The following is a 22,500-nucleotide window of genomic DNA, read 5'->3' on the forward strand; positions in this document are numbered from 1 at the left end:
TAAAGCAAAATTATGTTCTTTGGTTAATAATTATATTTTGTTTCTATTTCTCCAACATTTCAAACATTATTCTTATCATGTGGAACTTTTGTCTCCAAATTTATGATAGTAAAAAGTATTCTTTGATGTAGTTTTTCCTCAATATGTATATATTTTTTTAAGTTGAGTAAGGGAGTTCACTAACGACGATGTTGAATTCCCAGTTTGCTCCCTTGCTCTGGTCGGCTGGACAAGAAGGCTGAAGAGTTGTGTGTGTGAATAAGGCAGCGGACAGTGTGATGACGTCTAGCTCCTCATCTCCGTCACTTTCTCTCCTCAGTCTGCAACGAATGCATACAAAAAAAAGTAATTAAACCTGTTCAACGTCATCATCATCATCGTCGTCGTCATCATCGTCAGTCGTCGCCGGTCATCATAATCATCATCATCATAATCGCCATCATTGTTCTGAGCCAAACTGTCCTTACCATTTTTTTTTCTAAGGTGTGTTATCATAGTATTATAATCATACAAAAGTCACCATCCCTACCACCACCACCACCCATGTCAGTGGAGTGATGGTCTAGAGGTAACGCGTCCGCCTAGGAAGCGAGAGAATCTGAGCGCGCTGGTTCCAATCACGGCTCAGCCGCCGATATTTTCTCCCCCCCCCCTCCACTAGACCTTGAGTGGTGGTCTGGACGCTTAGTCATTCGGATGAGACGATAAACCGCGGTCCCGTGTGCTAGCATGCACTTAGCGCACGTAAAAGAACCCACGGCAACAAAAGGGTCGTTCCTAGCAAAATTCTGTAGAAAAATCCACTTCGATAGGAAAAACAAATAAAACTGCACGCAGGAATAGATTACAAAAAAAAACAACAATGGGTGGCGCTGTAGTGTAGCTACGCGCTCTCCCTGGGGAGAGCAGCCCGAATTTCACACAGAGAAATCTGCTGTGATAAAAAGGAATACAAATACAAATCATTCTTCACACTCCATCGTGCTCTCTACGATCAGCTTCAGAACCACTGAGTCATGTTTCCGCGTTCCCAGAGTCACTCTACAGCCGTTCACCACTCTGTCTCTGTCTCTGGATCTTTCACATTGAACACTCTGTCTCTGTCTCTGGACCTTTCACACTGGACAGTCTGTCTCTGTCTCTGGACCTTTCACACTGAATAGTCTGTCTCTGTCTCTGGACCTTTCACATTGAACAGTCTGTCTCTGTCTCTGGACCTTTCACACTGGACAGTCTGTCTCTGTCTCTGGACCTTTCACATTGAACAGTCTGTCTCTGTCTCTGGACCTTTCACATTGAACAGTCTGTCTCTGTCTCTGGACCTTTCACACTGGACAGTCTGTCTCTGGACCTTTCACACTGGACAGTCTGTCTCTGTCTCTGGACCTTTCACATTGAACAGTCTGTCTCTGTCTCTGGACCTTTCACATTGAACAGTCTGTCTCTGGACCTTTCACACTGGACAGTCTGTCTCTGTCTCTGGACCTTTCACATTGAACAGTCTGTCTCTGTCTCTGGACCTTTCACACTGGACAGTCTGTCTCTGTCTCTGGACCTTTCACATTGAACAGTCTGTCTCTGTCTCTGGACCTTTCACATTGAACAGTCTGTCTCTGTCTCTGGACCTTTCACATTGAACAGTCTGTCTCTGTCTCTGGACCTTTCACACTGGACACTCTCCATCTTCCACTTCAGTCGTCAAATCCCTGCACTCAGCTCTTTCAGGACTGGCCTTTAATTAACTCTCTCCATACGAACGGCGAAAGAGACGACGTTAACAGAGTTTCATCCCAATTACCATCATCAAAATATTGCAAGCGGAACGCTCTTATACTGAAGAGGTGAATGTTGACAAAGAATACCACAGTTCTGACGACGGAAGCTAAAGGTTGGGTCATTCAGACACCCACTGGACATCCGAGGGGTCTGTGTAGAGGAGAAGAGAGGACTGGCCGTACTGAGTGAGTTAAAAAAAAACCCGACGACGTCGACATCATCGTCGTCGTCGTCGTCGTCGTCGTCGTCATTGTCTTTCTGTTTCAATCTTCAGACTGCGAGCGGGACATTGTCAGCTCCTCTCCCACCTCTACCGTCTGAAGATATCACATACTGACCAGTACCCGTGTGGCACAGGCCCACAGACCCCCTCCCATATCCTGCAGTCCTGCCCCACCTTCGACGCTCTGAGGTGCCAGACAAGGTCCAGCCCGGTGGAGCTCCAAGAGAAACTGTGGGGACCGGTGGGGTCCCTGCGACGGACCACGGACTTCGCTGTCCTGACCGGACTGAAAATCTAGCGTGCAGGGAACGCGGAAGAAGAAGAAGAAGAAGTGTTTCTGTTTGTCTGTCTTTTCACCTGGGAGGAAAGTTGTAGAATAGTTAAGACGATCAGTTTTCCAATATAGAGAGTCCATGAGGGTGTGGGTTCGAATCCCGCTCTCGCCCTTTCTACCCGGTTTGACAAGAAAATCGAACTGAGCGTCTAGTCATTGGGACGAGACGATAAACCCAGGTCCCGTGTGCAGCACGCACTTGGCGCACTGAAAAAAGAACCCATGGCAACGAGAGTGTTGTCCTCTGGCAAAAATCTGTAGAAGAAAAGAAATCCCCTCTGATAGGTACACAGAGACACAAGGCCTGACTAAGCGCGTTGGGTTTTGCTGCTGGTCAGGCATACACCTAGCAGATGTGGTGTAGCGTATATGGATTTGTCCGAGCGCAGTGACGCCTCCTTAAGAAAGTGAAACTCTCTCTCTCTCTCTCTCTCTCTCTCTCTCTCTCTCTCTAATATCTTCACCGTTGGAAAATAAAGATTCATTCATTTATTCATTCTCTCTCTCTCCCTCTCTTGAGAAACTCTTTATATCAGCCGAACATATTTTGGCCGATGCTTATCGACACTATTTTGTGTATTTGTACTTGTGTATTTGTATTCCTTTTTATCACAACAGATTTCTCTGTGTGAAATTCGGGCTGCTCTCCCCAGGGAGAGCGCGTCGCTACACTACAGCGCCACCCATTTTTTTGTATTTTTTCCTGCGTGCAGTTTTATTTGGTTTTTCCTGTCGAAGTGGATTTTTCTACAGAATTTTGCCAGAAACAACCCTTTTGTTGCCGTGGGTTCTTTTACGCGCGCTAAGTGCATGCTGCACACGGGACCTCGGTTTATCGTCTCATCCGAATGACTAGCGTCCAGACCACCACTCAAGGTCTAGTGGAATTGGGGGGGGGGGGGGGGGAGAAAATATCGGCGGCTGAGCCGTGATTCGAACCAGCGCCCTCAGATTCTCTCGCTTCCTAGACGGACGCGTTACCTCTAGGCCATCACTCCCCTTGCCAAAAGGGTATCTTTGCCAATGTCAATAGAAACCAGTGTCAATGTCAGTCATTGGCACTATGTATAGTAAACCCCCTTTCCAAAAGGGTATCATTGCCGATGGCATTAGAAATCAGTGTCAGTGTCAGTGTCAGGGTTAGTCATCGGCACTATGTATAGTAAACCCCCTTTCCAAAAGGGTATGTTTGCCAATGGCAATAGAAACCAGTGTCAGTGTCAGTCATTGGCACTATGTATAGTAAACCCCCTTGCCAAAAGGGTATGTTTGCCAATGGCAATAGAAATCAGTGTCAGTGTCAGTGTCAGTGTCAGTCATCGGCACTATGTATTGTAAACCCCCTTGCCAAAAAGGCATCATTACCGATGGCAATAGAAATAAGTATCAGTGTCAGTGTCAGTCATTGGCACTATGTATAGTAAACCCCCTTTCCAAAAGGGTATCTTTGCCAATGGCAATAGAAATCAGTGTCAGTGTTAGTCATCGGCACTATGTATAGTAAACCCCCTTGCCAAAAGGGTATGTTTGCCAATGGCAATAGAAACCAGTGTCAGTGTTAGTCATCGGCACTATGTATAGTAAACCCCCTTGCCAAAAGGGTATGTTTGCCAATGGCAATAGAAACCAGTGTCAGTGTTAGTCATTGGCACTATGTATAGTAAACCCCCTTGCCAAAAGGGTATGTTTGCCAATGGCAATAGAAACCAGTGTCAGTGTTAGTCATTGGCACTATGTATAGTAAACCCCTTGCCAAAAGGGTATGTTTGCCAATGGCAATAGAAATCAGTGTCAGTGTCAGTGTCAGTGTCAGTCATCGGCACAATGTATTGTAAACCCCCTTGCCAAAAAGGCATCATTACCGATGGCAATAGAAATAAGTATCAGTGTCAGTGTCAGTCATTGGCACTATGTATAGTAAACCCCCTTTCCAAAAGGGTATCTTTGCCAATGGCAATAGAAATCAGTGTCAGTGTCAGTCATCGGCACTATGTATAGTAAACCCCCTTTCCAAAAGGGTATGTTTGCCAATGGCATTAGAAATCAGTGTCAGTGTTAGTCATTGGCATTATGTATAGTAAACCCCCTTGCCAAAAGGGTATCTTTGCCAATGGCAATAGAAACCAGTGTCAGTGTTAGTGTCAGTATCTTTGGAAATTGTTATGCATATGTGTGTGTATATGTGAATGTGTGAATGCTTTTTATTATTATTATTATTATTTTTTACATTTATTTGCTTATATATTCATTGCTTATATTCATTGTTGTCTTTTTTTTTTTTTTTTTTTATTGACTGATTTATTTATCTATTTTATTTTCATCCTTCTTACATTTATTTGCTTATATATTCATTGCTTATATTCATTGTTGTCTTTTTATTTATTTATTTTATTTACTGATTGATTTATTTATCTATTTTATTTTCATCCTTCTTCTTATTTATTTATTTGTTTGTTTATTTTATTTTATTTTTTAAAATTATATTATCATTATTTATTCAGTTATATATAAATATATATATATATATATATATATATTTTTTTTTTTTTTTTTTTTGTACGCTTATAGTTGACTTCATCAAATTTTTGCGCCTTATTCATATTATTATTAGTAATAGTAGTTCTTTTTTTTAATGTATTTATCTTTTTTTTTAAATCTTTTTTTTTTCTCAAGGCCTGTGACTAAGCGCGTTGGGTTACGCTGCTGGTCAGGCATCTGCTTGGCAGATGTGGTGTAGCGTACATGGATTTGTCCGAACGCAGTGACGCCTCCTTGAGCTACTGAAACTGAAACTGAAACTTAGAAAACCCGAACCGAACCGAACGGAAAACACCGAACCGAGGGGCTGTTGTTTGAGGGACGTGGTGGCGGTCTCCACTCTGGGAGGGACGCTCACTCAGTCTGGCTCCGCGACTAAGCCATTATTGTCGTTAGTAGGGGGCTTAGTAGGTGGTGTCCTAAGTACGTAAAAATCAGAACAGGCACCACTGAACACCACCGAAGTGACTCAGCAGCAGTGCAGGGTCTCCTCTGGTGTGTGGCCTCCAGGCGACCTAACATCGATGGCTCCCTGTGGACTGCCGACGCTGGAACTGCGACGGACGAACCCGGGTGTGGCCGTGTATGGGGGGAATCTAAATGAGCGGCGTAGGAGTAATGCCACTGAAACGGTGCAGATGATGGGGCAGCAAAAAAAAAAAAAAAAAAAAAAAAAAAAACCAAAACAAAAAAACAAAACACAAAACACCGAACCGAACCGAACCATGAAGTAACCGACTCACCCCAAACTTCACTGCGGCCCCAGCTTCCTCCAAGCTGCTCCTGACCCCAGCTGCCTGCGTCGCTCTGCAGGCATCATCATCATCCCGGACTGGTGAAGGCCTTCAGCTCCCCCTGCCACCAGCCTCCTCCTCGTCCTCATCATCCTCCTCCTCATCACCCTCATCCTGCCCTGCCCCTGCTGGGCCGGTGCCTGTTGGGAGGTGGGGAGGTGGTGGAGGAGGGAGGAGGAGTGGAGTCCCAGTGGTAATGACGACGATGACGACGACGAGGAGGAGGAGGAGGAGGAGGGGGAGGAGGGGGAGGAGGAGAAGGAGGAGGACCGTTTGAAGTACCCCGTGTCCACCAGACCAACGCAATCGGCGTAGCGTCGCCATTCATCCTGCACTTGCTGGTAGAGGGCCGGGTTGGAGGAACGGAGGAGGTTGAGCAGGGAGTTGATGTCTCTGCCTGCAGGGTGGGTAATGATAATGATAATAATGATAATAATAATAATATGATGGTGATGATAATTATGATAATATGATGGTGATCATCATAATGATAATAATACTAATGATAATGATATTAATGATGGTGATGATATGATGATCATGATGATGATGCTGCTGCTGCTGCTGCTCATGATGATAATAATAATCATAATCATAATAATAAATTTAAAATAATAATTTCCAAAGTATATAATAAAAAAAAACCCAAAAAAACTAATACTAATAATAATAATACGATGATGATGATGATGATGATGATCATTATCATCATCATGATGATAAAAATAAAAACAACAATAATGATAATCATATGATGGTGATGGTGATAATAATAATGATAATAATAATGATATCAATGATGATGACGATATGATGATGATGATAATATATGATGATGACGAATAATAATAATAATAATAATAATAATAAGACCACTTGGTACGCCCAATCTAATGTACAAAAAGAGTTAACAACGAAAAGCACAAAGACATAATCATGCATGATACTAAAAAACAACAACACACGCAACACACCTGCACACACACATCCTCCCACTCCAACCAAACCCCACACCCACTGCACTCAAGATGTACACACACACACACACACACACACACACACACATACACACAACCGCACACACACGCACGCACGCACGCACGCACACACACACACACACACACACGCAGAGGAAGAGTGTATGTATACATGCATAATATATTTGTTAGTGGTAGTGCGCTCGCTTAAGAAGCAAAAGAAACTGAGACTCTGAAAGAAAGCAAGCGGGCTGGAATCCCACACAGTCACCAGAAGTTTCTACTCTTCCACTAGACCTTGAGTGGTGGTCATGAACGCCAGGGCTTACGGGTGAGACGATAAACCTAGGTCCTGAGTACATGCAGCATGCACTTAGCGCACATTAATTAAAGAACCAAAGGCAAAATTCCTAGGAAAAAAAATCCTACAACCGATATACATACATTTTGAGTGAACGACACAGGAAACGAATGTTGAATTAAGCGCCTGATTTTGTAGTTGTATTTGTATTTCTTTTTATTACAACAGATTTCTCTGTGTGAAATTCGGACTGCTCTCCCCAGGGAGAGCACGTCGCTACACTACAGTGCCACCCCCCTTTTTTTTTGTTGTTGTATTTTTTCCTGCCTGCAGTTTCTTTTTGTTTTTCCTATCGAAGTGGATTTTTCTACAGAATTTTGCAAGGAACAACCCTTTTGTTGCCGTGGGTTCTTTTACGTGCGCTAAGTGCATGCTAGCCACACGGGACCTCGGTTTATCGTCTCATCCGAATGATTAGCGTCCAAGACCACCACTCAAGATCTAGTGGAGGGGGAGAAAATTTCGGCGGCTGAGCCGTGATTCGAACCAGCACGCTCAGATTCTCTCGCTTCCTAGGCGACGCGTTTCCTCTAGGCCATCACTCCACGTGAGCTGAAGTCAGCTCTCAGTTGGGTCTAACCAGGTAGACAGCCTGTTGTGGCAGATGATTCCGCGGTTTATACAAAGTGCTTGGAGTTTGGTCTCTGACCGAAGGACCAGCGCGACAAAATTTTAAAAATCAACAATAATGTTTTCTGAAGAAAAGAACTGTTTGGTAAAATACAGTGAGTCGATAATTTATGGTAAGCGAGTCTTCAGGTCTGTAGCTTTTCCTTCTCTTTGGAATTTAGTCCCTGAGAACATCGGAAAAAGACTTATTCTCTTATTACTCGCTTCGAAAAAGTAATAATATAATTATTACTTCCAATGCTAGCTGAAATCATGCACTCCCCTCCCTTATTCTCCTCCTCCTCCCACACCCACCTTAACTTTCTAGATCAGTTGCATGTGTGTGTGTGTGTGTGTGTGTGCGTGTGCGTGTGTGTGTGTGTGTGTGTGCCTCTGTGTTTTCGTATGTGTATCAATGTGTGTGTGTGCGAGTGCGCACTGTTCGTCACAGTCACAATCACAAAACAAACACTACTGACTGAATCCACTACCAGTACACTACCTCCACAGTACATAGTCACAGTACACAGTCATTGTAACAGTCACAGTCACATTAACTCTCTCCATACGAACGGCGAAAGGGACGACGTTAACAACGTTTCACCCCAATTACCATCATCAAAATATTGCAAGCGGAAGGCTCTTATACTGAAGAGGTGAATGTTGACAAAGAATACCACAATTCTGACGACGGAAGCTAAAGGCTGGGTCATTCAGACACCCACTGGACATCCGAGGGGTCTGTGTAGAGGAGAAGAGAGGACTGGCCGTACTGAGTGAGTTAACAGTCACAGTCATAGTACACAGTCACAGTCACAGTAACCGTCACAGTCACAGTAACAGTCATTATAACAGTCACAGTAACAGTCACAGTCACAGTCGAACACGGCTGACTGATTCAATCACCAGTACACTCCTCCCCCCTCGCCCCCCTCCCCCCACAGTCACAGTCACAAAACGAACACGACTGACTGAACCCATCACCAGTACACTCCCTCCCACAGTACACAGTCAGTCATTGTAACAGTAACAGTACACAGTAACAGTAACAGTTACAGTCACAAAACGAACACGACTGACTTGAACCCATCACCACTACACCCCCCACCCCCACCTCCCCCGCCACAGTACACACTCACGGTCACAGTCACAGTACACAGAAACAGTCATAGTGACAGTCACAGTCACAAACCGAACACGACTGACCGACTGAATCCATCACCAGTACACTCCCACCTCCACCCCCTAACCCCCACCCCCACAGTCACAGTAACAGTCACAGACGAACACGACAGACTCGACTTCATCACCAGTACACTCCCCCCCCCCCGCCCCCCCACCCCCCCACAGTACACAGTCACAGTACACAGTAACAGTCATAGTAACAGTAACAGTCACAGACGAACACGACTGACTGAATCCATCACCAGTACACTCCCACCTCTACCCCCTAACCCCCACCCCCACAGTCACAGTAACAGTCACAGACGAACACAACAGACTGATTTCATTACCAGTACACTTCCGCCACAGTACACAGTCAGTCATTGTAACAGTAACAGTACACAGTAACAGTTACAGTCACAGACGAACACGGCTGACTGATTCAATCACCAGTACACCCCCACTCCCCCCCCTTCCGCCACAGTACACACTCACGGTCACAGTCACAAGACGAACACGACTGACTGAATCCATCACCACTACACTCCCACCTTCACCCCCTACCCCCCCACACCCACAGTCACAGTAACAGTCACAGACGAACACAACAGACTGATTTCATTACCAGTACACTTCCACCCCACAGTACACAGTCACAGTCATTGTAACAGTCATAGTAACACAGTAACAGTAACAGTCACAAAACGAACACAACTGACTGAACCCATCACCACTACACCCCCCTCCCCCCCCCCTCCGCCACAGTACACACTCACGGTCACAGTCACAGTACACAGTAACAGTCATAGTGACGACAGTCGCAGTCACAAACCGAACACGACTAACTGACTGAATCCATCACCAGTACACTCCCACCTCCACCCCCTAATGCCACCCCCACCTCCCACAGTCACAGTAACAGTCACAGACGAACACGACAGACTGATTTCATTACCAGTACACTCCCCCCCCCCCCGCCCCCCCCGTCCCCGCCACAGTACACAGTCATTGTAACAGTCATAGTAACAGTCACAGTCACAAAACGAACACAACTGACTGAACCATCACCACTACACCCCCGCTCCCCCCCCCTCCCCCGCCACAGTACACATTCACGGTCACAGTCACAGTACACAGAAACAGTCATAGTAACAGTCACAGTCACAAACCGAACACGACTGACTGAATCCATCACCACTACACTCCCACCTCCACCCCCTACCGCCACCCCCACCTCCCACAGTCACAGTAACAGTCACAGACGAACACGACAGACTGATTTCATTACCAGTACACTCCCCCCCCCCGCCCCCCCCCCCCCCCCCCCCCCCCCCCCCACCACAGTACACAGTCATTGTAACAGTCATAGTAACAGTCACAGTCACAAACCGAACCCGACTGACTGAATCCATCACCACTACACTCCCACTCCCACCCTCACCCCCACAGTCACAGTAACAGTCACAGACGAACACGACAGACTTGAACCCATCACCACTACACTACTCCCCCCTCCCCCCCCCCACCCCCCAACAGTACACGGTGCTCACCCAACATCTTGGTCAGGGGCCTGAAGCGGCTGATGGGGTTCCTGCCGCACGGGTGGGCGGGGCTGACGTGGAACAGGCACAGGTAGACGAAGAAGATCTTCAGCAGGTCCTCCCTCTTCACCATCTTCCTGAACGACAGCGCTCCTGTGTGGGGGGGTTGGGGGGTGGGGGGGAACACACACATACACACACACACGCGCGCGCGCGCGCACGTGAACACACACACACACACACACACACACACATTGCAAAAATGAGTGTATTTTATATGGAATGGTGTATAGCGTAGTAACGAATGATAGAAGAGATGGAAAACAAGGGGACACACACACACACACACACACACACACACACACACACATATATATATATATATATATATATATATATATATATATATATACATACACAAAGACAGAGGGAGAAAAAGACAGACAGACAGAGACAGAGGCAGAGGCACACACATATATATAAATATATAAATATATATATATATATATATATACAAAGACAGAGGGAGAGAAAGACAGACAGACAGAGGCAGAGGCGCGCGCGCGCACACACACACACACACACACACAGAGAAAGAGAGAGACAGAGAGACACAGAGAGAGAGAGAGAGAGAGAGAGAGAGAGACAGACAGACAGAGAGACAGAGAGAGAGAAAGAAATGGATGTATCAAAGAAAGCGGGTTGTTTCTGTTTGGATCAAATATAATTAACACAAACTCTCACGTGGACAACACATAAAACTAGTGGACAGGGCAGAGGTGTATTGTGTATTTTCCTGTTTTAAGTCAAACTGCGCCCTAGCATCTTCTCTGTCTTCTTCTTCCACCCCACCACTCCCATCCCCCACCCCCAACTGCGAGGAGTTACTGGGGGCGTCCCGTAGAAAAAATCAAGGCAAAAAAAAAAAAAGAAAAAAAAGCAGCAACACCCGTCCAGAAGATTCCTCCAGGTGGTGTGTCAAAAGCCTGGGACCCTGCAAACGGTTTTTGAAGTAAGATGTGAAGTTGGTATGTCATGGCAGCAGTCTATTTCAATTTGGGTCGAATTAATACTGTTCGCAATAGGGGGCCACACACAGAGAAAGAACTTGAATGTTCAAAGACAGTTGTTTTTTTTTAGGGTTTTTTTTGTTTTTGTTTTTTGGGTTGTTTTTTTCTTTTGGTTAGTATCTTCTCCTGTTTGGGGGAGCAACACATCAAAACAAAACAACGAAAAGATTCAGATTGGGATGACATTTTTTGGGCGTGGTGGTGGGGGCGATGGGGCGGGGGTGGGGGTGAGGGAGGGGGAGGGGGGGTTGGAGGTGGTGGTAGTCAAGCAACCCATCCGGCCCGGTGGTAGAATAACCTTAGTAAAGCGTTGGACTTGTGGTCTTGTAGCTAGTCGGTGTTCAAACCCTCCCAGCAGCTTCGGTCTTGGTGATGTGTCCTTATTTGGAAAGATCACGCGTGGTTCGAATCTGCCTTCAGGGCTTTTTTTTTTTTTGCCAACGGCCATACCACGTTGAAAACACCGGTTTTCGTCCGATCACCGAAGTTAAGCAACGTCGGGCCCGGTTAGTACTTGGATGGGTGACCGCCTGGGAACACCGGGTGCTGTTGGCAACCTTTTAAGCGCGTTGGGTTACGCTGCTGGTCAGGCATCTGCTTGGCAGATGTGGTGTAGCGTATATGGATTTGTCCGAACGCAGTGATGCCTCCTTGAGCTACTGAAACTGAAACTGATTGGAAAGACATTTTACTCCGATCTTCCTCACTCCACCCTGATGTGAATGAACGGGTGTACCTGTACTTCAGTTGGGGGAAGGAGGCGAGGACAGGGCCCCGCCTTCCTTCTTCTTCTTCTTCTGCGTTCGTGGGCTTCAACTCCCACGTTCACTCGTGTATACGCGAGTGGGCTTTTTACGTGTATGACCGTTTTTACCCCGCCATGTAGGCAGCCATACTCCGCTTTCGGGGGTAGGCCCCGCCTTCCAAATGCCGATCCCAAGACACAGTTTATCTATGAACCTTGGGACAATATCATTTGTTTCTGGGGGGTCGAATGACGTTCTTGTGGGCAACCACTTCACACTCGGTGAGATGTTTCTGTTTGGGTCAAGTGAGTGGTGGTCCTGGGGGCAGCAGACCGATGACAGTGACAATATCGTGCTAGTTCTGGTTGTTTCTTCTGGCTGGTGGCTCAAATGATGCGCCCGGAGAGTTAAAAGGTAAAAAAGTTCCCATAGCCTGTAACGGCCATAACCGCTGTGTCTGTGGCTCAGCATAATAAGGCGGGATTTCTTCTTCCTCTTCTTCTTTCTTCGTTCATGGGCTGCAACTCCCAAGTTCACTCGTGATTTACACGAGTGGGATTTTACGTGTATGACCGTTTTTACCCCCGCCATATAGGCAGCCATACTCCTTTTTCGGGGGGTAAAGGCGGGGACTCAATCCTCACCTTCCACTGCTTTTTTTTTTTTTAGCCTTCCCCAGCCGAAGTCCGGTACTCATTCATACCTGGGTGGGAGTGAGGAGCATGGAGATAAAGTTTCTTCCCGAAAGACATCAACACCGTGCCGAAAGGCAGAGAAGAAAGGATCTGTCTCGCTACCGGCCTGTACTCCACCAATTACAGAGCCGAAGCAGAAGCCTTGAAAACAGCAGCAGCCCACATCGAGGTCAGCCCCTACGCCAGCCACAACGTTGTCTTCCTGACCGACGCCCTTGTCCATTTTGCAGGCCCTTTGGTCCAACAGAGATCCAGAACTCAACGATCTGTCCTCCTCTCTCGCCTCCCTCTGCACAAGTCACACAGTCACCCTGCAGTGGATTCCCTCCCACTGCAACGTGCTTGGCAACGAGACTGCTGACTCCCTGGCAAAGGAAGGCACTACGAAAGAGCAGATGGATAGGTCTACCAGCTATTCTGAATCCAGGACCATCATTAAGGCCAAGCTGCAGAACAAGTGGAAGCCGCAGCATCTATGCCACAACAGAGCAGACCCGTACTGTAACCTGCTGACTCGTCGGGAGCAGGTAGCCATTTTCAGGCTCAGGACAGGCCACAACCGCCTGAAACACCACATATACACGAAACTCCGTATCGGCGACACAGAGCAGTGCCCCTGCAGAACAGGTAGCCAGACTACAGAATATCTGCTGCAGTCCTGCCCACTTCACCAAGTGCCCCGAGAGAAAATCCCAGCAGCCCGGAAGCTCTACGGAGGACCGGAGGACCTGCAACGTACTGCTGCCTTCGTCAAGGAGACGGGGGAATCCATCTGATAAATGAGGAACGAGACAACAACCTGGGTGGGGGGGAGGAGAATAGAGATAAAATTCCTTCCCGAAAGACATCAACACCGTGCCGGAAGGGGGACTCGAACCTCTGACCACTGGTGGACACTGGATCACCACCAAGTCCACAGCCTGACCCATTCTGCCACGCTGCCTCCCAAGAAAGAAAGACAACACACACACACACACACACACACACACACACACACACACACACACACCCCGCACCCCCCCCCCCCCCCCGCACACACACACCACACACACAACACACACACACATACACAGACACAGACACAGACACACACACACACACACCCCACACACAAACCCCCCCCCCCCCCCCCACACACACACACACCCACCGCACACACACACCCCACACACAACACACACACACACACACACACACACACACACACATCCCCCACACACACAACACACACACACACACACACACACACACACAACACACACACACCACACACACACACACACACACACACACACACCACAAACACACACACCACACACACACACACACACACACACAAAGGAAAGAAAGAAAGAAAGAAAGAAAGAGTGTGCACCACAACAACAAGTTGTGTCTTTTGTGAAGGGGGTGGATGTGTGGGTCAAGTATTCTTCGATGGAGCAACGAACTAAAGCAGAAAGAATGTGTCAGCTGGGTTAATTTGTTTTCATTGGCCGGCCAGTAGTTAGCTCCGGGCATGGACATATATGCAAAGTGACTGTCCCAAGACAGCGGGTTGTTGATTCTAGGGGTGGAGGTGTGGGGGGGGGGGGGGGGTGGGGGGCGTGGGGATCAGGGAGTATTCTCCGGTGGGACATCAATCACAACGCATTATTATTAAAGCAAAACGAATGTAGTAATACCAGATCAGAAGCTCAGTGCCTGTGTGGGTGGGGATGATCTGGAAGATGGGTTGTTAAACCATGGCAGAATGTTTATTTTTCTATCCGGGGCACACAAGTTCTAGGTCAATCGGCTGTCACTGAAAGTGGGTCACAACATCTACTAATGGTAATATCATTTCATCATGATAATATTGTTTCATCCATGCAAGAACATTGTCCGTAAAAAAAAAAAAAAAAAAAAAAAAAGTTCCCTGAATTTAGGACGCTAAAAATGTACCGGGTTCATTTCTCTTGGGATATCATTACTTTTTGCTGGGCAAAATCAGTTACACCGCTTCGGAAATACACACAATAAGTAGGCTTTGAACTTCAGTTCTACGACACACTGATTCCCAGCGTTAATTAGGCAGTCAACGAGTTAATGTCAGCAGAACGAATGGACCAGGTCGGTGGGTTGTTTCTGCTTGGAGCCAAGCAGTTCTCCTGTGGGCAGGGCAGAGAAGTAGACATATGTGGACTGATGAATGAAGTCTTTCTTCGCGTGTGAAGAATGATGGACAACTTGTGGTCATTCAGGTCAATGGACTGGTCCTGTTGTTTGGGTCAAGTATTCTCCATATGAAAGACAAATGTACGTAGTCGGAGACGGAGAGCGCCCGCGCGCGCGCCCACACACACACCCACACACACACACGTGCGCGCGCACGCACACTAACAAAAAAACCCCCAACCCAACCACACAAGTAAGCACACACACACACACACACACACACACACACACACACACACATTCATTCATTCATTCACTCAATCATCCACCCATCCATCCACTCACAGGAACATAGACAGACAGACAGACACACAGACACACAGACAGAAAGAGAAAAAAGAAACAGACAAAAGCCAGTCAGGTAAGTCAACCAGGTCGACAGACTGGCAGAGGGAAAGACAAACAGGGATAAACACAAAAACAGACACACACACACAAAGAGACAGACAAAACAGACAGACAGACAGACAATACAAACACACACATGGATAGGTTACACTCCAGGGACAATAGCTACTAAAGAAGGTAACACGTAAAAAAAAAAAGATAAAAAAAAGACGAACTGTAGCCGAGCAAAGACTGGACACAGGGAACAGCACAGGGCTGTACCCGCGCACCCTTCCTCTTTCATCATCTCTGGCACACTGGTCATACATATATATATACATGCAGACATAGACTAAGTCTTCGCAGCTAAACCAGCCGCCGTGGTGAAGTGGTTTTGTGATAGTGTCGCGGATTGACGACTGGGAGAGGACATGAGTTCGATTCCCAAGAAGTTGGGGGGTTTTTTTTTTTTTTTGTTTTTTGCTTTTTGTACACTACAGTACAGTAAACTACAGTACACTATACAACAGTGCAGTGCAGTACAGTATACTACAGTACACTACAGTTCACTACAGTGCAATACAGTTCACTACAGTGCGACACTACAGTGCAATACAGTACACTACAGTGCAGTACAGTACACTACAGTGCAATACAGTGCAGTACAGTACACTACAGTGCAATACAGTTCACTACAGTGCGACACTACAGTGCAATACAGTACACTACAGTGCAATACAGTGCACTACAGTACAGTACAGTACACTACAGTGCAATACAGTACACTACAGTGCAATACAGTACACTACAGTGCAATACAGTACACTACAGTGCAATACAGTACACAACAGTACACTACAGTGCAATACAGTACACTACAGTGCAATACAGTACACTACAGTTCACTACAGTGCAATACAGTACACTACAGTGCAATACAGTACACTACAGTGTAGTACAGTACACTGAAGTTCACTACTGTACACTACAGTGCAATACAGTACACCACAGTGCAATGCAGTACACCACAGTGCAATACAGTTCACTACAGTACACTACAGTGCAATACAGTACACCACAGTGCAATGCAGTACACCACAGTGCAATACAGTTCACTACAGTACACTACAGTGCAATGCAGTACACCACAGTGCAATACAGTTCACTACTGTACACTACAGTGCAATACAGTTCACTACTGTACACTACAGTGCAATACAGTTCACTACTGTACACTACAGTGCAATACAGTTCACTACAGTACACTACAGTGCAATACAGTTCACTACAGTACACTACAGTGCAATACAGTGCAATAAGTACACTACAGTGCAGTACTTTGCACAACAGTACACGACAGTGCAATACAGTACACTACAGTGCAATACAGTACACTACAATGCAATACAGTACACTACTGTACACTACAGTGCAATACAGTTCACTACAGTACACTACAGTGCAATACAGTTCACTACAGTACACTACAGTGCAATACAGTACACTACAGTGCAATACAGTTCACTACTGTACACTACAGTGCAATACAGTTCACTACAGTACACTACAGTGCAATACAGTGCAATAAATACACTACAGTGCAGTACTTTGCACAACAGTACACTACAGTGCAATAAGTACACTACAGTGCAATACAGTACACTACAATGCAATACAGTACACTACAATGCAATACAGTACACTACTGTACACTACTGTACAATACAGTTCACTACAGTACACTACAGTGCAATACATTTCACTACTGTACACTACAGTGCAATACAGTTCACTACAGTACACTACAGTGCAATACAGTTCACTACAGTACACTACAGTTCACTACTGTACACTACAGTGCAATACAGTACACTACAGTGCAATACAGTACACTACAGTGCAATACAGTTCACTACAGTACACTACAGTGCAATACAGTTCACTACTGTACACTACAGTGCAATACAGTTCACTACTGTACACTACAGTGCAATACAGTTCACTACAGTGCAATACTGTACACTACAGTGCAATATAGTACACTACAGTGCAATACAGTACACTACAGTGCAATACAGTTCACTACTGTACACTACAGTGCAATACAGTACACTACTGTACACTACAGTGCAATACAGTACACTACAGTGCAATACAGTACACTACTGTACACTACAGTGCAATACAGTACACTACAGTACACTACACTGCTGTGCAGTACAGTCGACTACAGTACCACAGTGCAGTACAGTAAACTTCAGTAAACTACAGCTGGGTACGACTGCAGTGCAGTGCATTGTAGTACAAAGCACTACAATGTACTGTTGAGTATATATGCCGCAGTACAGTGCATTGCATTGCATCGCAGTGAAGCACAATGCGGTGCAGCACAGCACAGCACAGCACAGCACAGCACAGCACAGCACGGCACAGCACAGCACAGCACGGCACAGCACGGCACAGCACAGCACAGCACAGCACAGCACGGCACAGCACAGCACAGCACAGCACGGCACGGCACGGCACAGCACGGCACGGCACGGCACGGCACGGCACAGCACAGCACAGCACAGCACAGCACAACACAGCACAGCCAGTATAGTGCAGAACAGAACAAAACAGTGTAGTACAGTACAGTACAGTGCAGAACAATAAAGTGCAGAACTGTTCAGTTCAGAACAGTACAAAGTACAATGCAATGCAATACAGTACAGTACAGTACATTACTGTGCAGTGCAGTGCAGTGCAGTACAGTACAGTACAGCTCAATTCAGAGCAGTACAGTACAATACAGAGCAGTACAATACAGTACAGTACAGTACAGTTCAGAACAGCACAAGGTTCAGTACAGTGCAGTACAGTTCAGAACAGCACAAGGTACAGTACAATACAGTACAGTACAGTTCAGAACAGCACAAGGTACAGTACAGTACAGTACAGTACAGTTCAGAACAGCACAAGGTACAGTACAGTACAGTACAGTTCAGAACAGCACAAGGTTCAGTACAGTACAGTACAGTTCAGAACAGCACAAGGTTCAGTACAGTACAGTACAGTTCAGAACAGCACAAGGTTCAGTACAGTACAGTACAGTTCAGAACAGCACAAGGTACAGTACAGTGCAGTACAGTTCAGAACAGCACAAGGTACAGTACAGTACAGTACAGTTCAGAACAGCACAAGGTACAGTACAGTACAGTACAGTTCAGAACAGCACAAGGTACAGTACAGTACAGTACAGTACAGTTCAGAACAGCACAAGGTACAGTACAGTACAGTACAGTACAGTTCAGAACAGCACAAGGTTCAGTACAGTACAGTACAGTTCAGAACAGCACAAGGTTCAGTACAGTGCAGTACAGTTCAGAACAGCACAAGGTACAGTACAGTGCAGTACAGTACAGTACAGTACAGAAAAGAGCAGACGTGGAAAAACAAAATCAGACAAGAAAATCACTGCTGATAAAGGAAGAAAGGAAAAGAAAGAACACCGAACCTGTTTCTTCGTCTGCTTGTCTTCTCTGAACAATGTGTGGGTGTGTGGGTGTGTGTGGGGGTGCGTGCATGCGTGCGTGTGTAATGTAATTATTCGAATAGAATAGCTGCGCTGCTGTTGTGTTCAGAGACTGAAACACGACAATCCTATATATTTAGTAACCTAATATCAAGGACTTATCTTAACAGCAAAAGAAAAAATATTTATACACACACACACACACACACACACACACACACATATATATATATATATATATATAGAGAGAGAGAGAGAGAGAGAGAGAGAGAGAGAGACTTCAGACGGTTTTTATTGACACTGGCGTATCTAAAACCTTTTTATGTCAAGGGCGTACAATTCTAAGTTGCAGCGTCAAATGTATATAGAACGAACTAGTTTACGAAGCAAATACTGTCAATGAAACAATTCAAAGACTAAATTAGTTAATCGTACACAGGTTTATGGGCACCCATCACAAGAGACAAAGAGAGAGAGAGAGGCCAGATACTGAAAAGAAGACATTACGTCATAGAAAAAAAACCGTACGTCATGCTCTGATCTACGTTTTCAATGACACGTCGACATCTCAAATGTCTAAATCTGTACTAGTTTTTAAAAGCAACACGATCTGCAAATAGCAAACGAACTGTCATGAGTTCATGAAAAAAAAAAAATTAAAAAATAAAAAAAATAAAATAAAATAAAATAAAATTCAAAGTGGGGGTGGGGTTTGGGGGGAGGGGGGGGGGGTTACAAGATAATTTACCCTATGCATAGTTTTTAATCAATAATGGGGGGGGGGGGTCGACAGGGGCAGTGGGAGGAGGTGGGGGGGGGGGTGGGGGGGGGGGGGGTAGGTGGGCGTTTACTGGATGCATGGTGTTTAAGAGGCAGTTAAAATTACGGTACGAGTTCCAGTGACCCTGTAAGCAGATCTATCTATCTCTTGAATCAGTCTGGGTGCCTGGTTGGATCAGTCGCTTCAACGCCGGGCTCACCTGTCAAAATGTTGCTGAATTCCAATCGCAAACACACAACTTTTCTTTCTTTGTTTTGTTTGTTTTCCAAGTCTAGCTTGAAAACCCATCTCTTTCCAAAAAATGAAATAAAATAAAATGATAAATAATAATAAATAAATAAAAACAGATAAATAGACAAATAAATAAATGAATAAATAAATGAATATCAGTATCAGTAGCTCAAGGCGGCGTCATTGCGTTCGGTCAAATCCATATACGCTACACCACATCTGCCAGCAGCGGCGTAACCCAACGCGCTTTGTCAAGCCTTGAGAAAAAAACAACAAAAGTAAATAAATAAATACATAAAATAAATAAATAAAAATAATAGATAAATACAGAAAAATACTACTACCACTAATAATAATATTTATAAGGCGCAAAATCTTGATGAAGTCAACTCTAAGCGCGCGAGCGCGCGCGCGCACACACACACACACTCTCCCTCACACACACACAAATTAAAAAAAAGAAAAGAAAAAAAGATTATTGTAATATATATATATATATATATATATATATATATATATATATATATATATATATATATATATATATAATCCTTTTTTCTGCCCAGTTACTCTAGTCCACGGTCTCCTTAAGTTTTGTCTTTCGTCTCTATGTTTCAGAGTTCTGCATGCGTGTGTTCCAAGTTCTGAAAGCGCTTTGACTGGATTTCGCACATAATTAAGCGATGCAGAAATACATTTATCATTATCGAAACACACACACAGTCACACAGACACACACACACACACACACACACAAATGAAACGAACATTTTCGCTGCCGATCTCAACGTTCATGGTTTCCGATACATTTTATAATTATCATCACACACACACACACACACACACACACACACACAGATAAAACGTTTTCGCTGCCCATCTCAACGTGTTATGGTTTCCGGTGATGTGCAGTGCTAAACATAATTCCCCCCCCCCCCCCCTCCCCAATCCCTCCTCCCACCACAACCCCCCCACCCCCCCCCCCCCCTCGTCCAAGAATGGATATTCCGCTCGGCTAAGGATCCAGAACTTTAACTCATTATACCCCCCGCGCCAGTGAGTACGTACACAAAACGTCTGCTACAGCCGATAACTCAAAGAAGGGCAACAACCAATTCTTAGTGATAATCGGCAATCGTTTCCCGAGATTCACTGAGCCCTGTGCGCGCCCCAGCATTGCTGTGACATCACAATTTGTTTCGTTAAAACTGTTTTTCACATTCCTACATATGCATAAACCGAGAAAAAAAAAAAGGGGGGGGGGGGGTCTTCTACAGCATTTCCGAATGCGTCCAGACGAAATTTGGAGGAAAAACAGTATATTTTCAGTGTGTGTGTGTGTGTGTGTGTGTGTGTGTGTGTGTTTCTTTTTCGTTTTTCTTCTTCTTCGTATCAACATGGCATGGAAGACTACCGATGCTCTTAACTCCTCAGGGTAGAATGGGGGCTTTTTTCAATTTAGTTGATTTCATTTATTTTAAGAAATAAAGTAACAAAAAGGTAAAATGTCGCTCTTTACATCCGCTGGGTATCGGTAAAACTATTTTCCATGACAGACTCGCTTGTACTGTGAACTGGTACTATGAAATGCTGCACACTTATGATCTCCACCTTTTTTTTTTTGTTTGTTTGTTTTTGTTTGTTTTTTGTTGTTGTTTTTTTCCTGCCATTCTTCAGGTCACCTCGGGTGACGGGTGGAATAGCCGAATGGTTAAAGCGCTGGACTTTCAATCTGAGGGTCCTGGGTTCGAATCTCGGTGCACCTGGTGGGTAGAGGGTGGAGATTTTTCCGATCTCCCAGGTCAACATATGTGCAGACCTGCTAGTGCCTGAACCCCCTTCGTGTGTATGCGCACGCAGAAGATCGAATACGCACGTTAAAGATCCTGTAATCCATGTCAGCGTTCGGTGGGTTATGGAAACAAGAATATACCCAGCATGCACACCCCCGAAAACGGAGTATGGCTGCCTACATGGCGGGGTAAATAAAAAACAAACAAACGGTCATACACGTAAAATGTTACATGTCTGTCTAAGTGTGTATGTGTGTGCGTCTGAAATCTGATTGAATGGCACAGGAAACGAATGATGAGCGCCCAGTGGCAGCCGTCAGTCGGCTCTACCCAGGTAGGCAGCCTGTGGTGCAAATGTCCCCGTGTATGTAAAGCGCTTAGAGCTTGGTCTCTGACCGAGGATAGGCGCTATAGAAGTATCCACATCAATCAATCAATCACCTCGGTGCCAGTCCTAAATGAAGGGACGTAACTCTGTAAAAACCTCCCCTCAAATGATTGCAGTGACGTGGTTTTTTATTTGTATACAGGGTCTTTGCCCGGGCGATATCAACCTGAGGAGTGTCGACGTCAAGCTGCCTGCCTGCTTCCTTACTCGAGCCAATGTATTAGAATACATACAAATGTAAGAAGAAAACTTCTTAAAATGTAGAACAAAAAATCCAGCCTGAGCAGCCCGAATTTCACACAGAGAAATCTGTTATGATAAAAAGAAATACAAATACAAATAAAGAATCAAATAACGCATTCCATAAAACATATGACCATCACCTCAAGCGTTTCGTGAGTGACGAAGGCTGCTGCAGCAATTA

At 45.4% G+C, this 22,500-nt stretch overlaps 1 protein-coding gene and 1 non-coding gene across 3 annotated transcripts in view; one reads left to right on the forward strand and one right to left on the reverse strand.

The window, feature by feature from the left end:
* LOC143274878 (uncharacterized) overlaps window positions 1-22,500 on the reverse strand; it is a 23,050-nt gene that overhangs the window by 245 nt on the left and 305 nt on the right. The window contains exons 1-4 of one of the 2 annotated variants that reach the window (XM_076578847.1): window positions 22,460-22,500; window positions 10,327-10,470; window positions 5,615-6,062; window positions 1-320 (exon numbers count right to left, since the gene is read on the reverse strand). The exon at window positions 1-320 is cut by the window's left edge and continues 245 nt beyond it; the exon at window positions 22,460-22,500 is cut by the window's right edge and continues 305 nt beyond it. In XM_076578847.1, coding sequence (XP_076434962.1) covers window positions 5,623-6,062; window positions 10,327-10,450 — 564 coding nt within the window. In that variant the 5' untranslated portion in view covers window positions 10,451-10,470; window positions 22,460-22,500 and the 3' untranslated portion in view covers window positions 1-320; window positions 5,615-5,622. Of the gene's footprint in view, window positions 321-5,614; window positions 6,063-10,326; window positions 10,471-18,865; window positions 18,886-22,459 lie in introns of those variants that run through there. The other variant, XM_076578848.1, reaches the window with a different exon arrangement.
* On the forward strand, window positions 11,824-11,942 carry LOC143275130 (5S ribosomal RNA). Its single transcript, XR_013053382.1, has one exon. It is a non-coding gene; the product is annotated as a 5S ribosomal RNA (ribosomal RNA).

Source organism: Babylonia areolata, chromosome 29 (assembly GCF_041734735.1).
Source record: "Babylonia areolata isolate BAREFJ2019XMU chromosome 29, ASM4173473v1, whole genome shotgun sequence".
NCBI classification, from domain to species: Eukaryota; Metazoa; Mollusca; class Gastropoda; order Neogastropoda; family Buccinidae; genus Babylonia; species Babylonia areolata.